This window comes from Urocitellus parryii, chromosome 2 (genome assembly GCF_045843805.1).
Source record: "Urocitellus parryii isolate mUroPar1 chromosome 2, mUroPar1.hap1, whole genome shotgun sequence".
In the NCBI taxonomy this organism is placed as follows: Eukaryota; Metazoa; Chordata; class Mammalia; order Rodentia; family Sciuridae; genus Urocitellus; species Urocitellus parryii.
In genome coordinates this window covers 174,856,154-174,876,649 of record NC_135532.1, presented here as the reverse complement: position 1 = coordinate 174,876,649, position 20,496 = coordinate 174,856,154, and the positions used below count along the sequence as shown (strand labels likewise).

General features: G+C 36.2%; 1 protein-coding gene across 7 annotated transcripts in view; it reads left to right on the top strand.

The window, feature by feature from the left end:
• The window catches only part of Dlg1 (discs large MAGUK scaffold protein 1), a 263,303-nt gene that overhangs the window by 98,787 nt on the left and 144,020 nt on the right, over positions 1-20,496 (top strand). For all 7 annotated transcript variants that reach the window (XM_026379198.2, XM_026379203.2, XM_026379202.2 and 4 more), the window contains exon 5: positions 1,855-2,019. In XM_026379198.2, the coding sequence (XP_026234983.1) occupies positions 1,855-2,019 (165 nt within the window). The remainder of the gene's footprint in view (positions 1-1,854; positions 2,020-20,496) is intronic.

Below are 20,496 nucleotides of genomic sequence, written 5' to 3'. Positions count from 1 at the left end.
ATGGGTTATTGTCATTTATTTGCCCTTTTTTCTTTTTGGTCTGTTGATAAGAAGCTTGTTCCGAGTTTTCTTTCTTCCAAACTATACTGTAGTGAGTATCTTCATGCATGTATTTCTTCCTAAAGTACATGCTAAGTTGTGGAATGCCTGTAAAGTTTCCAAAGATTGTACAAAATTTCATTCTTTACATCATGTCTTCTTCTAAGGTGTGAATGTACTTAGATTTTACTTAGACTCAACTGAACCTATAAACCTTGGTAGGTTTTATAATTATTTTAATGTTAACTTCAGCCTTACTTATAGGATAAATTAGGAGTTTTTTTCATTGTTTTGAAAATAATTGAGGCTTACATGTAAAAATAGATTTCCTGTATCATGTTAATAAGCTAGCTAATGCTGATGTAAGCCAGCTTACTGCTTTCTAAGTAATGGTACCATTTCACAGAAGGATGTTGTTTAGAAAGTACTGAGGGATGTACAGAAACTTTTGACAGGTCCATAGTTAAATATTTTTATATGTGTATTTTACAAATTACATTTTTTTCTATGTATAACCAATACTTATGCTCTTCATCAATGCTGTCTTTCCTAGAAATTGAATTACTGAAGGAGTAGAAACATTGTCAGGACTCTCAAAACATATTGCCAAACTGCCCTTCAAGAAAAAGACCACTACCATAAATGTGATGGTTTATGCCCATTTCTTTGAATGTTGACAATGTTTTCTTGTGTATTAAGTTGAGCCTTTTTTCCTTTTAAGTTTATCGACCCATTTGTTTGACTTTTTAAAATAAATCCTTACTTTTACATTTGTTGACTATTCTTTTTTTCAAATAATTATAAAGTTTATAGTGGTTAATAATCTTTATTTTAAAATATTTTTTCCTGTTGTATTTGTGCCTTTGCTTTATGGGTGGATTTATTTGGGAGTGATGGCAAGGAGAGTATTATATTGTTTCGATTTTGTGCTTATGCATTGACCTTCCCCGCCTGAATTAAGGAACATGTATTTTCTTTCATTTCTTGTAATTTTAATTTATCATACTTTTGTGTGTGGTGTGAGGTAGATTTGAATTTTAAAAATAGATTGCTTAGGAGTGTGTGTGTGTGTGTGTGTGTGTGTGTGTGTGTGTGTATGTGTATTTTACAGGTAAAAGGCTCTTTTCTATTAATTTTCAGTAAGAAATTGAATGGTGGACTTTTCCCCCCTTCATTTTTTGTACAAATTGACTGAATAAGAAAATTAATTCAGCTATATAAATTTGGCTTTTCATGCTGACTTCATTTACTTTATTTACATAGCTGTATTTTAGAAATACATGGTTCATTTTAATACTTTGCAAGAAATGGGTAAATCAGTATTCAGGCTTTTGTTTCATCTGGCTTCGGATTGTTTTTAATAATAAAATTAATATTTACTTAAATACTAATATTTAAGCATTTAATATTTATTTAAATACCAAATTTTACTTAGATGTTTTATAGAAAAATAATTTTTATTATTTTCATAACTTTTTAAAAAATTTTATTAGTGGAACTGTAGCAGCCAGTTGGAGAGAGAGAAGAAGAGAGAGGAGAGAGAGAAGGGAGAGGGAGAGAGCGAGCGAGAGAGAGCAGAGGGTGAGAGAGCAGAAGGGGAGGGGGGAGAGAGGAAGAGAGAGGAGAGAGGAGAGGGGGAAGAGAGGATTTTTTTCATAACTTTTAAAAGAGACTCATTTATCTCAGACTTGATATATTAAACTATAAAATGCACTTTTCATGTTGTTTATATTGAGTGTTGGTTTATCCAAAATTTGAAGTAAACTCACTTTCCTTTTGGCTTTTTCATACTTAATTGTTTTCTTTACTTCACAGAAATACCGGTATCAAGATGAAGATACACCCCCCCAAGAACACATTTCCCCACAAATCACTAATGAGGTGATAGGTCCAGAATTGGTCCATGTCTCAGAGAAGAACCTGTCAGAGATTGAGAATGTCCATGGATTTGTTTCTCATTCTCATATTTCACCAATAAAGGTAGGACAATAACTATGTTATGCTATGAATTATATTGTTTTTACTTAAGCTATACTAACGAGAACTATATTTTTGTGTACATTCCCCTACCTTTGGTTGATTTTAGTTTCATAGTTACAGGGAATTTCATGTACTTATTAATAATAAAGGTATTGTGTCCAGCTACAACTAAAAATATATTTTAAAAATAACTTTCTTAAGCAATAGTATCTGTAAGTCTAAATTTTTTCAAGAGGAAGTAACTATTATATTTTGGATGCCACATTAAGGCATTTTAAATACATATTGAATATCAATAGATACAATATGTGACTTTTCTTGATCCTGTCATCTCTCCCCTCAGAAGTAACCATAATCTTGAATTTGGTCTTTACCCTTTCTTATAAAAAAATTCTATCATATCCCCCACCTCCTGCCCAAACCCCTCCCACTGCCCCAGGAGCACCCTCAAAGGGGGTGTGGGGTGGGACAACACAGGTGAGACTGTTGCACAGTGTTGTAGAGTTGCTGGAGTTGCTACCAGGCTGAGAAGACAGTGGATCAGCCATGTGATTGGCTGTACCTTTGGTTGACCTGGGTCTCTATCGCCCTCTCCCAGCCTTCCTGCTGGAAGGCATTGTGTTCCTGAGCACTGGTTCAAAGCCAATGCCAGCACAAATCCTGTACAGGCTTCTTCCCTTGGCTGCACCATTGCCCACCCCAGTGTTGAGGGTGGAACTAGCGAGTCCTGTCCATAGCAGAATGTTCCAGTTGTTAACTTCGTTTCTGTATGTCTCTTATTCCCTGGCATCCTTGGCAGGGGCTCAGATGTTAAAAGCCACTCCCTCAGCCAGGAGTTGCTCTGGACATTGTCCATCCTCTTTGCTAACCTTGCTGCCACTTGGTCTCTTTGGGTTTGTGGGGAGCATTTGCTCTGGCCAGGCCATGGCTCCACACCTGACTTGGGCCTGATGACTCTCTCTCTCCATTCTTTTGTGGGACTGCAGTAGCCTCTGGGTAGGGGGCCATTTTGCTGATCATAGACCTGGTATTTCCACATCATCCTTTGTCTCCAAAGATTTCTCTCTATCCACATCCCTCTTTCCTTTGGGACATGAGCTATAGTCACTGCTGGTCTTCTGGCTCACATGACATCCATGCCAGACTCTAGAGGGTTTCTCTTCCCTTTCTGAGCTGTATGCTCACCTGATCACTTCATCCTGTGAATCTCACACCCCATTTCCCTTCCCTGTGAAGAGAAGAGATCTTTCAGTTCCCAAAGCCTAAATTCATTGGTGGAACGTGTCACCATGTCTGTGTCATCTCTGTGGCAGAGCAGTGGCCAGCTCAGTCCTTGGCAAAGTCCCGCACACCTGGGCTGACCGTTGCCCTGCGCATCCTATAGGTGGACTTTGGGGCTCCTAGCCTGTGACTTTATTTACTTTCCAAGCACTCCCTTTTGGTCCCCCTCAGCAAGCATAAGACCCTTCTCCTTCCCTGATATCTGTTGCCTCAGTAGGGAGGTGAGAAACTGCTGCCAGGAAATCCCAAGAAAAATGAAATTGTCCATAATCCATCACCTGTCACAGTGTTTGCTGTCATTTTATTTAATTCATTGAAAAATTCTATATATGCTATTTTGAATTGTCACATGAACATGGTTTAAAATACAGAGGTACCAGAAGGATACCAGTCACTTCCTAGGCAACTTGTCAGGGTGGCTGTGCAGTCATGCTTCTCCTAATACACAGGACCCATGCACAGGCTGCATCTTGCAGAAGTCCCTGTATATAGACTGCATGCAGCTGTTGCACTGTCTTTAACAACTGTGCAGAAGGTTCTTGTGTGGACAGGCTGCAGGCTGGCCAGCAGCAAGCAGTACCACCCTCGGTGTCCTTGTGCCTGTGTTTGTGAATGTGTATATGACCTTGTAGAATAAACCCTAAAGGTGGAATTACTGGGTCAGAGTGCCTGTCCTTTAGAATTTTGGCAGGTATTGCCGAATTGCTGTCAGAAACATTTATTCTCCCAGAGCTGGGATGTGGAGGAGTCCTTGCCTGGCACCAATGAGGCTCTAGGTACTGCCAAAAAAAAAAAAAAAAAGCTTATTGTCCCCATTTACATTCATCTCTCAGCAAGGAGAGGGCCATTTTCATGGGCTGTGACATTCAACATTTCCTCAAGTTTTAGGTCTTGACCTAATTTGATATGTAAAAAGATATTTGATGGTACTGTTTTTTTTTAAAGGACTTTTAGAAAAGTTTATTTAGCTGTTAACTTATCATTAACATCTAGTATTTATAGCTTTGTTATATTTAGGAAGAAAAAGTAACTTACACATATGAAAACATACTTTAAATGAAACACGGTTTTAATAGGAAGTGACTGTATAAGTTTAGTGATTTATTGCATTGTTAGAAAATGCACGTGTGAGGCCCTGGGTTCGATACTCACAATCACATAAAAATAATAAATAAATTAAAGGAATTGTGTCCAACTACAACTAAAAAATAAATATTAAAAAAAAAGAGGGAGCCGCCCCCTCCCTCCGTGCCTGCAAGTTAGGCGGAACTCTGGCACTGGCACATCAGGCCCAGTGGCCTGCTGAGGGGTGGAGCCGCCCCCTCCTTCCGCGCCTGCAAGTTAGGCGGAACTCTGACCACCGGCCCATCAGGCCCAGTGGCCTGCTGAGGGGCGGAGTCGCCCCCTCACTCCGAGCCTGCTAGTTAGGCGGGTCTCTGACCACCAGCACATCAGGTCCAGCGGCCTGCTGAGGGACGGAGCCACCCCCTCCCCCCGCACCTGCGAGGTAGGCGGACCTGCGACCCACCGGCAGGTCAGGCCCAGCAACCTGCGGAGTGACAGAGCTGCCCCACACGCCTGCAGGGTAGGCAGACCTGCGACCCACCAGCAGAACAGGTCCAGCGGCCTGCTGAGGGGCAGGCTCACCCCTTCCCCCAGTGCATGCAAGGTAGGCAGAACTGACCACCGGCAGATCAGGCCCAGTGGCCTGCTGAGGGGTGGAGCCGCCCCCTCCTTCCGTGCCTGCAAGTTAGGCGGAACTCTGACCACCAGCCCATCAGGCCCAGTGGCCTGCTGAGGGGTGGAGCCGCCCCCTCCTTCCGTGCCTGCAAGTTAGGCGGAACTCTGACCACCGGCCCATCAGGCCCAGTGGCCTGCTGAGGGGTGGAGCCGCCCCCTCCTTCCGTGCCTGCAAGTTAGGCGGAACTCTGACCACCGGCACATCAGGTCCAGCGGCCTGCTGAGGGACGGAGCTGCCCCCTCCCCCCCGCACCTGCAAGGTAGGCGGACCTGCGACCCACCGGCAGGTCAGGCCCAGCAACCTGCGGAGAGACAGAGCTGCCCCACACACCTGCATGGTAGGCGGACCTGCGACCGACCGGCAGAGCAGACCTAGCGGCCTGCCAGCGTGGTAGACAGATCACCCCAACTGGAGGAGGATCACAGCCACTACCTGCCCTGCAAGGGAGTTTTTTCAACTATACAAGAGCAATATAAATAAATAGAGGGAAAATTTCAAAAACACAACAGTTTCACCAAGCAGAAAGTAACGTGAGCAGTATGAAAAGACAAGGAAAGAAAGGACCACAAGCAATGCAGGTCAACTCAACTCTAGAAGAGGTAATAGCTGCAACAGTTGGAATGTCAGACAAAGAATTCAGGATATACATGCTTCAGATGATCTGGAGTCTCAAGGAAGACATGAGACAGCAAAATCAGACAATGAAAGATCACTTTGACAAGGAACTACATAAACAAATCCAGGAAGTAAAAGATCAATTTCACAGGGAGATAGAGGTAATAAAAAACAAACAAATAGAAATCCTAGAAATGCAGGAAGCAATAAACCAACTTAAAAACTCAATTGAGAATACTACCAGCAGAGTAGATCACTTAGAAGATAGAACATCAGACAATGAAGACAAAGTATTTCAACTTGAAAAGAACATAGACAGCTCAGCAAGTCTGCTAAGAAACCATGAGCAGAACATCCAAGAATTATTGGATAATATTAAAAGACCAAACTTAAGGGTCATTGGGATACAGGAAGGCACAGAGCTCCAAACCAAAGGAATAAACAATCTATTCAATGAAATAATACGAGAAAACTTCCCAAACTTGAAGAATGAGACAGATTCCCAAATCCTAGAAGCCTACAGGACGCCGAATGTGCAAAGCCATAAGAGATCCACACCTAGATACATTATAATGAAGATGCCCAACATACAGAATAAGAAGAGAATTTTAAAAGCTACAAGGAAGCAGATTACATTTAGCGGTAAACCAATCAGGATAACAGCTGATCTTTCAACACAGACTCTGAAACCTAGAAGATCCTGGAATAACATATTTCAAACACTGAAAGAAAATGGGTTCCAACCAAGAATCGTGTATCCAGCAAAACTAAGCTTCAGGATGGAAGATGAAATTAAAACCTTCCACGATAAACAAAAGTTAAAAGAATTTGCAGCTAGAAAAGCAACTCTTCAAAAAATCCTTGGCAAAACATTACAGGGAGAGGAAATGGAAAATAACAATGAAAACCAACAGTGGGAGGTAGGACAGTAATGGGGGGAAAATAATCAAAGAGGAAAACAAATCAGGTTTAGTAACATTAATAAACAAATATGGCTGAAAGAACAAACCTTATCTCAATAATAACCCTAAATGTTAATGGCTTAAACTCACCAATTAAGAGACACAGGCTAGTTGAATGGATCACAAAAGAAGACCCAACAATATGCTGCCTACAGGAGACACATTTGATAGGAAAAGATATACATAGACTGAAGGTGAAAGGTTGGGAAAAATCATATCACTCATATGGACCGCGGAAACAAGCAGGAGTGTCCATACTCATATCAAATAAAATAGATTTCAAGCCAAAGTTAATCAAAAGGGATAAAGAGGGACACTACATACTGTTCAAGGGAACCATACACCAACAAGACATAACAATCATAAATATATATGCCCCAAACAACGGTGCTGCTATGTTCATCAAGCAAACTCTTCTCAAGTTCAAGAGTCTAATAGACCACCATACAATAATCATGGGAGACTTCAACACACCTCTCTCACCACTGGACAGATCTTCCAAACAAAAGTTGAATAAGGAAACTATAGAACTCAATAACACAATTAACAACCTAGACTTAATTGACATATATAGAATATATTACCCAACATCAAGCAGTTACACTTTTTTTCTCAGCAGCACATGGATCCTTCTCAAAAATAGATCATATATTATGTCACAGGGAAACTCTTAGACAATATAAAGGAGTAGAGATAATACCATGCATCTTATCTGATCATAATGGAATGAAACTGAAAATCAACAATAAAAGAAGGAAGGAAAAATCATGCATCACTTGGAGAATGAACAATAGGTTACTGAATGATCAATAGATTTTAGAAGACATCAAGGAGTAAATTAAAAAATTCTTAGAGTTAAATGAAAACACAGACACAACATATCGGAATCTATGGGACACATTGAAAGCAGTTCTAAGAGGAAAATTCATTGCTTGGAGTTCATTCCTTAAAAGAAGAAAAAAACCAACAAATAAATGATCTCATACTTCATCTCAAAATCCTAGAAAAAGAAGAGCAAAACAACAGCAAAAGAAGTAGAAGGCAAGAAATAATTAAAATCAGAGCTGAAATTAATGAAATCGAAACAAAAGAAACAATTGAAAAAATTGACAAAACTAAAAGTTGGTTCTTTGAAAAAATAAATAAAATCGACAGACCCTTAGCGATGCTATCGAAGAGAAGAAGAGAGAGAACTCAAATTACTAGCATACGGGATGAAAGAGGCGATATCACAACAGACACTTCAGAAATACAGAAGATAATCAGAAATTATTTTGAAGCCTTATACTCCAATAAAATAGAAGATAGTGAAGGCATCGATAAATTTTTTAAATCATATAATCTGCCCAGATTGAGTCAGGAGGATATAGACAACCTAAATAGACCAATATCAATTGAGGAAATAGAAGAAACCATCAAAAGATTACCATCTAAGAAAAGCCCAGGACTGGATGTGTATACAGCAGAGTTTTACAAAACCTTTAAAGAGGAACTAATACCAATACTTTTCAAGCTATTTCAGGAAATAGAAAAAGAGGGAGAACTTCCAAGTTCATTCTACAAGGCCAACATCACCCTGATTCCGAAACCAGACAAAGACACTTCAAAGAAAGAAAACTACAGACCAATATCTCTAATGAACCTAGATGCAAAAATCCTCAATAAAATTCTGGCGAATCGGATACAAAAACATATCAAAAAAATTGTGCACCATGATCAAGTAGGATTCATCCCTGGTATGCAAGGCTAGTTCAATATACGGAAATCAATAAATGTTATTCACCACATCAATAGACTTAAATTAAGAACCATATGATCATCTCGATAGATGCGGAAAAAGCGTTCGACAAAGTACAGCATCCCTTTATGTTCAAAACTCTCGAAAAACTAGGGATAACAGGATCATACCTCAACATTGTAAAAGCAATCTATGCTAAGCCTCAGGCTAGCATCATTCTGAATGGAGAAAAATTGAAGGCATTCCCTCTAAAATCTGGAACAAGACAGGGATGCCCTCTCTCACCACTTCTGTTCAACATAGTTCTCGAAACACTGGCCAGAGCAATTAGACAGACGAAAGAAATTAAAGGCATAAAAATAGGAAAAGAAGAACTTAAATTATCACTATTTGCATATGACATGATTCTATACCTAGCAGAACCAAAAGGGTCTACAAAGAAACTATTAGAGCTAATAAATGAATTCAGCAAAGTGGCAGGATATAAAATCAGTACGCATAAATCAAAGGCATTCCTGTATATTAGCGACAAATCCTCTGAAATGGAAATGAGGAAAACCACTCCATTCACAATATCCTCAAAAAAAAAAATAAAATACTTGGGAATCAACCTAACAAAAGAGGTGAAAGACTTATACAATGAAAACTACAGAACCCTAAATAGAGATATAGAAGAAGACCTTAGAAGATGGAAAAATATACCCTGTTCATGGATAGGCAGAACTAACATCATCAAAATGGCGATATTACCAAAAGTTCTCTATAAGTTCAATGCAATGCCAATCAAAATCCCAACAGCATTTCTTGTAGAAATAGATAAAACAATCATCAAATTCATATGGAAAAATAAAAGACCCAGAATAGCAAAAACAATGCTAAGCAGGAAGTGTGAATCTGGCAGGATAGCGACACCAGACTTCAAACGATACTATAGAGCAATAGTAACAAAAACAGCATGGTACTGGTACCAAAACAGGCGGGTGGACCAATGGTACAGAATAGAGGACACAGAAACCAATCCACAAAATTACAACTATCTTATATTTGATAAAGGGGCTAAAAGCATGCAGTGGAGGAAGGATAGCATCTTCAACAAATGGTGCTGGGAAAACTGGAAATCCATATGCAACAAAATGAAATTGAATCCCTTTCTCTTGCCATGCACAAAAGTTAACTCAAAATGGATCAAGGAGCTTGATATTAAATCAGAGACGTGGCATCTGATAGAAGAAAAAGTTGGGTATGATCTACATACTGTGGGGTCGGGCTCCAAGTTCCTCAATAGGACACCCATAGCAGAAGAGTTAACAACTAGAATCAACAAATGGGACTTACTCAAACTAAAAAGTTTTTTATCAGCAAAAGAAACAATAAGAGAGGTAAACAGGGAGCCTACATCCTGGGAACAAATCTTTACTCCTCCCACTTCAGATAGAGCCCTAATATCCAGGGTATACAAAGAACTCAAAAAATTAGACAATAAGATAACAAATAATCCAATCAACAAATGGGCCAAGGACCTGAACAGACACTTCTCAGAGGAGGACATACAATCAATCAATAAGTACATGAAAAAATGCTCACCATCGATAGCAGTCAGAGAAATGCAAATTAAAACCACCCTAAGATACCATCTCACTCCAGTAAGATTGGCAGCCATTAGGAAGTCCAACAACAACAAGTGCTGGAGAGGATGTGGGGAAAAGGGTACACTTGTTCATTGTTGGTGGGACTGCAAATTGGTGCAGCCAATTTGGAAAGCAGTATGGAGATTTCTTGGAAAGATGGGAATGGAACCACCATTTGACCCAGCTATTCCCCTTCTCGGTCTATTCCCTAAAGACCTAATAAGAGCATGTTACAGGGACACTGCTACATTGATGTTCATAGCAGCACAATTCACGATAGCAAGATTGTGGAACCAGCCTAGATGCCCTTCAATAGATGAATGGATAAAAAAAATGTGGCATTTATACACAATGGAGTATTACTCTGCATTAAGAAATGACAAAATCATAGAATTTGGAGGGAAATGGATGGCATTGGAGCATATTATGCTAAGTGAAGCTAGCCAATCCTTAAAAAACAAATGCCAAATGACTTCATTGATATAAGGGGAATAACTAAGGACAGGGTAGGGTCGAAGAGCTAGAGAAGAAGATTAACATTAAACAGGGATGAGAGGTGGGAGGGAAAGGGAGAGAGAAGGGAAATTGCATGAAAATGGAAGTTGATCCTCAGGGTTATACAAAATTACATATAAGAGGAAAGGAGGGGTAAGAGAAGAGTAATACAAGTGGAAGAAATGATTTACAGTAGAGGGGGTAGAGAGAGAAGAGGGGAGGGGAGGGGGGATAGTAGAGAATAGGATAGACAGCTGAATACATCAGACACTAGAGTGGCAATATGTAAATCAATGGAAGTGTAACTGATGTGATACAGCAATCTGTATACAGGGTAAAAATGGGAGTTCATAACCCACTTGAATCAAACTGTGAAATATGATATATTAAGAACTGTGTAATGTTTTGAACTACCAACAATAAAAAAAAAAGTAAAAAAAAAAAAAAACAGAAAGATCGAGGGCTGGGGTTTTGGCTCAGTGTAGAGCGCTTGCTTAGGATGTGTGAGGCACTGGGTTGGATCCTCAGCACCACATAAAAATAAATAAAGGTATTGTGTCCATCTGCAACTAAAAATTTAAAAACCAAGAAGAAAGATGGAACTGGGCTTGTTAGCACATCCCTGTAATCCCAGCAATTCAGGAGGCTGAGGCAGGAGGATCTCGAGTTTCAAAGCCAGCCTCAGCAAAAGTGAGGCACTAAGTAACTCAGTAAAAATACAAAATAGGGCTGAGGATGTGGCTTAGTGGTTGAGTACCCCAGAGTTCAATTCCCAGTACCAAAAACAAAACAAAAAAAGGAAAGAAAGAAAAATGGAAAAAATCAACAGTGTTATTTTTATTTTACAATCAATAAGCCATAGTTTACATTGTAGCTTTAAATTTTCTTTCTAACAGGTTTCAAAAAAACCTTTATTTCATAAAATATTTAAATACTTAAAAAAATTCTATGATCTATTTATATTTCTAATCAAAATGGAGTTCATAATCCGCTTGAATCAAATGTATGAAATATGATATGTCAAGACCTTTGTAATGTTTTGAACAACTAATAAGAAAAAAAAAGATATTTATTTGGTATAATTTGAACTTCATGTAATGGACTCATTATATAATCTTTGGCTTGTGTTTTTTATTCAGTATTATATTCCTGACATTCTTTATTTAATTTCATTGTTCTAGAGTTTTCTGTTTTATAAATATAATATATATATATTTTTACTTTTGGTTGGTGTTATTTTCCGATTATTACCAATTAATGCCAGGCTATTTTCTAGTAGTTGTATAATTTCCATTTTTAAAAGCAGTGTATAGCAGTTTTTAATTGATCCATTTTCTCAATAATTGATACTTTTATCTTTACCATTGTTTTAGTTTTGAAATAATATCCTGTGATTTTATTATGCATCTCCCTGTTTACTAATGAGGTGGGATATATTCATTGATCATTTAGGCTTCCTATTTTGTAACATTTTCTATTTAGGATTTTTGCTTGTTTTGTATTGGAGCATCCTTTTTACTGATTTGTAAGAGTTTTTTATATAGTCCTAATATCAGTCCTCTGTTGGTTTTATGTATTGTGCATAAGAATCATTTATTAGTGAATTATGTACCTGGGTTTTATAATTCTCTTTGAAGGATGATTTCATGCTACTGAATAAGATCTTTAATGGTTATAGTACTATTTAGATTTTTCTGTTAACATAGGAATTTTTCCATTTCATATATTTTTCAAATTATAAGATCCTATTATTATCTTTTATAATACATGTAGGCATGACCCCCTTCTCATTCCTAATGTTGCTTATTTGTTTCTTTTTGTTTCTTCATCATTCTTGCTAAAGGATGGTCAATCCCTAAGATTGACTATTCAAAGAATCATCTCTTAAATTTTTTTTTCTTTTGTCCCTGGCCTGTGTACCTCTACCCTTACCTTCCATTGTCCTTATACCTGTATGTACACATTTATGTTCACACATACATGCTACATATATTAGTTCATATGTTAAAACAACTGTACATGTAAGGTACTGCATAACATTTAAAGATTATGTTTGGTAGAAGCAATCTGATCTTTCCTTGGGAAACAAAATGAGAGCTATCCAGGCTGTTAGTGGTAGAGACAATTCTTTTATTTTCTCTCACTTTGTCCTCTTCCCCCCCCACCCCCACCCCCCCACTTTAAGTTGATTCTGTTTGTATATTTTTCTAGTTTCTCAAGTCATTTGCTAAATGCAGCCTTTTCTAGTTTGTAAACTTTCCTTCACTGTATCCTACAAATGTATGTTTTATTTATCTAACATTTTATTTCTAGTGTGACCTTTTTTTCTTTACCCCATTAGCTATTTAGACATGTGTTTCTTAATTTTTATTCTAGCTTGGTTCCTTAATCTGACTCATTTGTTCCCTAATATCCTCAATATAAGAGAATGATGTCAGTTTTACCTGATTTTTTTGATATCTGCTTTAAAATGCTCTTTTCTTTTGTACATAGAAAAGAACTTTTGTTATTACATATGTAGGACAAATGATTATGATGAATTATAGAAGTTATACCTTACAGCTTTTTATAAACAAATGTAACAGATTTATTTAAAGGATTATATTATTAAAATTAAAATATCCTCTATCATCAGTTCTATGACACACCTGTCTTACATTTTACTCTTTTTTAAGTTGGTGTGTATCTTATAATTGCTGGCATTTTAACATTGCTGTAGTTGAATGCAGTCTTCTGGTGGTTATATGTAAACATTGGTTGACACAGTCTGATAAGATAAAGAATGAATCTTAGTGTACTGTGGTAAAAAAATCAACAGGTTTCAATGAGAAACAGTTGAAAACCTGGCCATTTTTGTAGGTCATTTTCTTCTACTTTTTTAGTATATTTTCTTTTGGTAGGTATTAACAGCATCAATCTCTGAAGCATAAATAAGCCTCTGGGAACTATTAAGTTGAGCCAAATGGTCCCTCCCTTTGGCTTGCTGGCTGGCTGATTTATATCTGAACTAAACAAATACAGATTTTCATTCTTCAGTAGAAGTAGTAATTTAAATTTTGTTTCTGCTGTTTCTAAATCACACTTCACATCTTTTTTTAAAAAATGTTTTTTTCCATACTATAAACTTGTTATACACATTTTCTCATATGTATACTTCCCATGTAATATTATGTACCAAGTTTTTGAATATTTAAATTGAACAATTTTAATATTTAAAACTTGTTACAAAATATATATAGTATATTTGTACTATAATTTGTCGAACTTGTCTGATATTTAATATTTGTTATTGTTATTGTTATTTCCATTTTTATTAGGGTTTGTAAAGAAAATTTAGTGAATAATCTATAAGAAAGTACTTGGGCTATTTCTTTATGATGAATTTCCAAAAGTCAAATTACTGGGTCAAAAGCATATCAACATTTAAGTTCTTGATACAATTTGATTTGCATTCTGGTACACTTGTAATTATTAAGGTCTCATTTTCCCACTTTTTCTACCTGATACATAAGTTATTGTGGCAGTTACCACAAAGTAATTATTTGAGGGGTAGAATAGATTATGAGTGAACAACAGTTATTATGTAAAATGGTTAGAGTTCTTTCAGCTTTTTATTATGAACCCCAAATTGTGGGAGGGGCACCTTATTTTGACATAAGGCAAATTTTAATTTAAATTAAAAGAAAACTCAGCGATGAAGTACATTTTATTTAAATATAGTATCATGTATCAGATTATCAGTCTATTTGTTTTTTTGTTTTTAAGAGCTAATATGGGAACCATTTTCACTTTATATTATTGTGGTTTGGGGATGAAGCAAAGCAGCTATTAGGCTATTCATAAAACTCAGTCTCTGAATTATTTTGTAATTTGAAAAAGTATCTTTGAATATTAGTGATTTGCTAACTAGAATATAAATTAGGCTCAGTCTTCATAACTCTAATAGAAGCTTATGGTAAATATCAATTTAATAGAGACTATTTTAAAATCCAGTTAGCTAAAGTATTTGTTTATCAGAAAATACATATATTCAGCAAACATTTATTCACCATTTATTCTGTGCTACTATATTAGATTTGAGTGATTAGTATTTTTTAGTTATTCATATTTTTTATTGACAGGTGGTTAACATAGCATGGTATAACATGAAAAAATAGAGGGGGAATGGAAATTAATTTATTGCAGTTTTCTAAAGAAAGTTGACATTTAAGCAAGATGTTGAAGGATGTCAAAGTTGGAAGCAGTTCCCAGGACAAATAAATGTAGTATAAGGGTGATACTCAAAGGAAATGTCAGCAATGCAGGAAAATTGATTGATACTTGTTAGGAACTGAGGACAAAGGTATGAAGTACCTGTATCTTGAGCTGATGAATAGCCTTGTGAAGGGTTTACCATTATGAAATGTGCTATGAAATAATCTATTGTGTTCTTAAGGTGATACTGGTGGTGGCAGTAGTTCTCATTACTAAAATAATGAATGAAATAAGATACCGATTGAAAGGTATTCAGAGCTTAGCATGAAGGTAATATGATCTCATAATTTTTTGTGGGGTTGGGGGGCAGTATTGGGGATTGAACTCAGGGGCGCTTAGCCACTGATACACATCCCCAGCCCTATTTTGTATATTATTTAGAGACAGGGTTTCACTGAGTTGCTTAGTGCCTCACCGAGGCTAAAGCTGGCTTTGAATTTGCAATCCTCCCATCTCAGCCTCTCATGCCACTGGGATTACAAGCGTGTACCACCGCACCCAGCTATGATTTCAGAATCTTATAGGGAAATTTTCTGGCCACCATTGGGAATAGTCTCAAGAAAGAAATTAGTGATATAATCCTGCCCTGATGGCACATGCCTGTAATCCCAGAGACGTGGGAGACTGAGGCAGGAGGATCACGAGTTCAAAGCCAGCCTCAGTAAAACCAAGGCACTAAGCAACTTAGTGAGACCCTGTCTCTAAATAAAATACAAAATAGGGGTGGGGATGTGGTTCAGTGGTTGAGTGCCCCGTGTTCAATCCCCGGTTATCACCCCTCACCAAAAAAGAAAAATTAGTGATGTAATGATAGAAAAATTATCTGATGAGAAAGAAAAGAATATAATGGGTGAATCTGGGGGCTAAAATAGTGTCAAAATTCTAAAGACTGAAAATGATTTTGAAACAGGAGAATGGTCAGAACCATAAATTGAACAGATAAGCAAAACGTCAGACCTTTTTCAAAATAGGTTCGAATCTAGATGAAGTGACAAGGAGAGCAATAGGTACATTATAGTATATGTTGCAGTTTGGAGTAATTATTGAAGAATCAAAAGAATTTCATTTGTTTTTTTCCTTCAATGGCAAGTAAAATTTTGTTCAAACTGGAAATGTGCAAAGTGAATGTTGTTAAGAGGGTATGTGAACAAGTAATTCTTATAAATGAATATATCTCGTACTTTGGATATATGTCATCCAGTATTAGTAAGAATCATGGTTATGATTAATATGAAATCACCAGCAGATGTTGTTGGTAGTTTTTAAAAAGTCATGAGAAATGAGGGTGACAAAAGAATGGACTTAAGCAAATATACCCCTTTGCACCTTTCCTGTTTTAAGCAAATAATGAACACTCTTTGAAATCAACTTTGTATCCATATCTCTGGAACATTAAAATAGTATTGAATTTTATCTTTCCAACTTTTTTGGATGGCTTTGGTGTACTAAGATGCACATGTAGTTTGTGTACAATCTGGCCACTAGATGGTGCTCATACAGAAAAGATGTGTGTGTGTGTGTGTGTGTGTGTGTGTGTGTGTGTAATTTTATCTCCCTACTAGATAAGTAACAAACCTATATTCTTAGTTCAGTCTTATCTCAGTAGAGTTATATGCTTTAATATTCCATATTAGTGATAAAAGAGTAAGGAAATACATACTACGTTGCATTCACAGTGCTTTTACATCTGTGAGTTGTTCTTTTTTTTTAGTTATTTTTAGAGTTGCATTATTTTTCCTCTGTTCTTTAACCTTTTTAAAATTTTCACTAAGATCATTTAATACTTGCCATTATTTTAATACCTAAAGGCCCTTCAATTTATGAGTTTGAAAATAGCACAAATAAATAATTGAGCACCTATCACATGTACATTTTGAACTGTCTATCTTTTTTAATAGTCTTAATGTTTATCATAACCATGTTTGAAGTTACATAATTCACTAAATATATGTACTTTGTTTACTAAAATAAGCTTTCTCCTGTTGTTCAGGCTAGAAATCTATATATTACCATTCTCTGAAGAAGAAAACTTAAAATTGTACAGAAAAAAAAGAATGTTGATCTTTGTATGGCATATTAAGATGTTAATAGTGATTGTTTTGGGGAGTTTGGGTTGGTTGTTAATTCTTATTTTGTTATTTTTAAATAGATTTTCAGGTTTTTCTATAATGAACATAAATTTTCTTTTAATGAAGTTTATCTCTCATCTCTGTTGTATAACAGGAGAGGGTTTTCTAAAGCATAGATCAATTGGTAGTCTTCTGTTTCCCAAACAAATCATGTAAAAACAGTTGTGATTTAGATGGTTTTGTACGTATGAATTTACCACTGGACAATAGATGAGATGATCGTAGATTTCTGTAGCTCAGGTAACAGGACACTTTCATAAAGATGCCCTTCTCAGAATTATAAGTTGTTTTCTTGATGTGAGTGGATTTGAATAGAATGTTCATACATTGAGAAGTATTTTTTTCCCCTAAGAAGGATGGAATGGAGCAATCTGTCAAGTTCTTTGAATTTCTAGAATAAATATATATACACTAATGCTTTACTTTTCAATCTGTATTTCTGTTGTTTGCATCTTGAGGTGTAGGGGATTTGCATTCAGCATTTGTTCATTGTTCTTATTTTTGTGTTAATCCAGAATAATAAAAAACCCTTTATAGATTCCAAGGGTGTTTTGTTTTTCTTTTCCCAGGGTTTTTTCAGAGTATGTGGATCATAGTACATAGTTTGAGCTAACTCAATTACTGCAGTACTTGAATAAACTACATTAATCAGTTCTTACAGTATCTGTTTCATAGGAAAACTTTAAAAAAAATTTTTAGGAGAATTCATTCATTCATTCATTCATTTATTTTTAACCAGAGAGGATTCTTTGTTCTCTGTCTCCCTTTAACGTTTTCCTCTACTCTTCTATCTCTCAGAATCAATCTATCTAGGGCCGCAAATTGCCAGCTACTAATAATTCTTAGGATGAAACAAGGAACTGTTATAATCTCTGTCACAAAACTTCCTAACCCAAGAGTCCCACGTGGCTCTCAACCCTTTTGGAGCATACTTGCAGCATCTTAGGGAAGGAATTATAGAGATAACATAAGCATCTTTGCTTGCTAAGCCAGATTTGCAGTGGACCTCATTTTGTAGTTTGCAGTGCTACTTTCTAGTAGGCTGCATGTAATTGGTGCTGGTAGGCATATAGACAAGCAAGATTTTATCAGTCCACATCTGAAAAAATATCTATGGCTGGGATTGGAGCTTATGTTATGCTTATATAAGATTAAAAGTTGATGGGAGTGGAGTTGTAGCTCAGAGGTAGAGCGATTGCCTAGCATATATGAGGCACTGGATTCAATCCTTAGCACCACATTTTAAAAAATAAATAAATAATTTAAAGATATTGTGTCCATCTACAACTAAAAAAATTTTTTTAAAGCATGTGGTTTTTAAATAACCATATAGTAAATAGCATAGCATTAAGAGGTCAGGCTTAGAAATGTAGTTTTCAAACTTAAAAGTGCTTAATTGTCACTTAGGTAACTTTTTAATTTGTACCCCAGGCAATCTGAGGTTCACTACTATGTTGAGAAACACAGACCTGGGTAAAGATGTTAGAAAATATCTGTTTAGCAATCAAGCAACATATTTTTATGAACCAGAGTAGTATTTATATAATGTTAGATAAAACGTATTTTACGGTTTTAAAAAGAATCAATTCGTTTGCACTTTTACACATTCAAAACCATATAATTTTAATGATTATAATAACACTAGAGGATCATGTTTATAATTTTCCTTAATTCTTTTTTTATCATGAAAGTTCCAGGAACCATATATTTATTTTGCCCATTTGTTTTTGTCTCCAGACTCTACCAACAGAAATCAATGTATTACATAAAATGATCATGCTACATTACAAATAGATTTCTCCCTATCAGTAGATTCTCAGTCTAACATGGATAGTACTTTCAAAAAACAGATCCATCGCTAAATAATATAAGATCCTTCCTGGTGTCCAAATTAGTATGCAAATGACAAAGGTTCTTTTTGTGGAATTATTTGAACAATCATAACTGTTGGCAGAAAGAATCCTGTAATTTTAGATTCATTTTTATAATTTATGTAAGCCATGAAGATGCCATTGGATTTTACTACAGACTGTGATTGAAACTTGGTAATCCAGGGTTTCTCCACCCAGTGCATTAAATCAGGCAGCCCCAAAGGGTCTTGGTAGTCCAGTGTTTATACCATCCTTCTTTACCTGCTAATCGACCTCACTTCCTGGATTTCAGTCCGTCTAGTTATCAGCTAACAAAAGAACAGCTTTTGGTTCCTGCAGACGCTGGTGAAAAAATAATCACAAGAAAGAAATCCACCTTATGTCGTCTTTTTTGTCTGCAAAAATAAACCCAGCCATCATACAGCTAACAGGTACAGAGGAAAGATACAAGCTCTTTCATAGGAAGAAACTGCAGAGAAAATGAGCATCATTTCTCAAGGTTTTTATTTTCTCTGATCTACAAGTGATGCTGCTGTAATTCTAGCTGCAGTTTTTACTGATCATTCACCACTCAGCAGCTGGTAGAGAAGTAAGACTGCTTGGCAACCACCTGCAGGGCTGCAGAGATGAATTACATTTTCGGAAACAACACACTTCTGTACTCTCGCGCCAGCCGAGGAGGCAATACTAGCTCTAGCCATGGCTCAGTAGGCCCAAAGCAGAAACACTGGGCAAAAAAGGGCTCTTCAGATGAACTGCAGGCTGAGCCAGAACCTTCACGCTGGCAGCAGATAGTTGCATTTTTCACTCGAAGACACAGCTTTATTGACTGCATCTCGGTAGCTACCAGCTCCACCCAGGTAACATACCACTTGTTGAAATTATTTTCAATATATTTATGTTCAATTTGCTTTGCAAAAATGTTTAGTACAGATTTCTTATTAAAAATAGAATCTTATTCACTGAAGCCTTGGATGCGCAGATATTTATGTTTTCAGTCCATCTATGCAGGTCTTTAGCACAAAAGGGAACAAAAAATATTTTCCCTTATGCTCTTATGTAATGCCAAACAAACATCCTCAAATTCTATTGAATGAGTTTTCTAAAAATATAAAAACATTAGCATTAAATTGTAAATTAATAATGCTCAGTTCCTTATTTTTAGACTGTTAAATGTTATATAGAGAGTGTTTGATATTTGAGAAATATCTATTTGTTTAGTGTTTCTGTGTTATAACCTTAGGGAGATTGTCATAGTAAAGAAATAGAAGATAATATAAAATATTTTCATTTTAGTGTTTTTGATTATAGATTAAAACACTTGGCTAGGATTGAATATGTTTACATCTTAAAGTTACATTAAATTCAGTTAGTAAAAAGATTTAATGAATCCTTCCATCTCTCTCTCAACACACACACACACACACACACACACACACACACACACACCCCATCTAGAATTAATTTGGAATCAATAAATTTGTGCAGTTACATGTTCATGAGAATTTTTTTCACATATTCAAATCACAATTTAAAGAGATGAGCAAACAGTAAAAGTCTTCCAAATTTTAAAGAAGAATCCCACAAAATCACTTCTTTTTGAGGAAATGAGTATTGAATATAGGGGAAAAAATATAAAATAAAATTGAGTGAAATACCTATTATTTGATATAAGTTTGGGATAGGGGAAATAATCTTAAAAATTTGTTTAGCATATGTTTATCTAATTGTAAAAATAAAAGAGAAATAGTCTCATTTAAAAA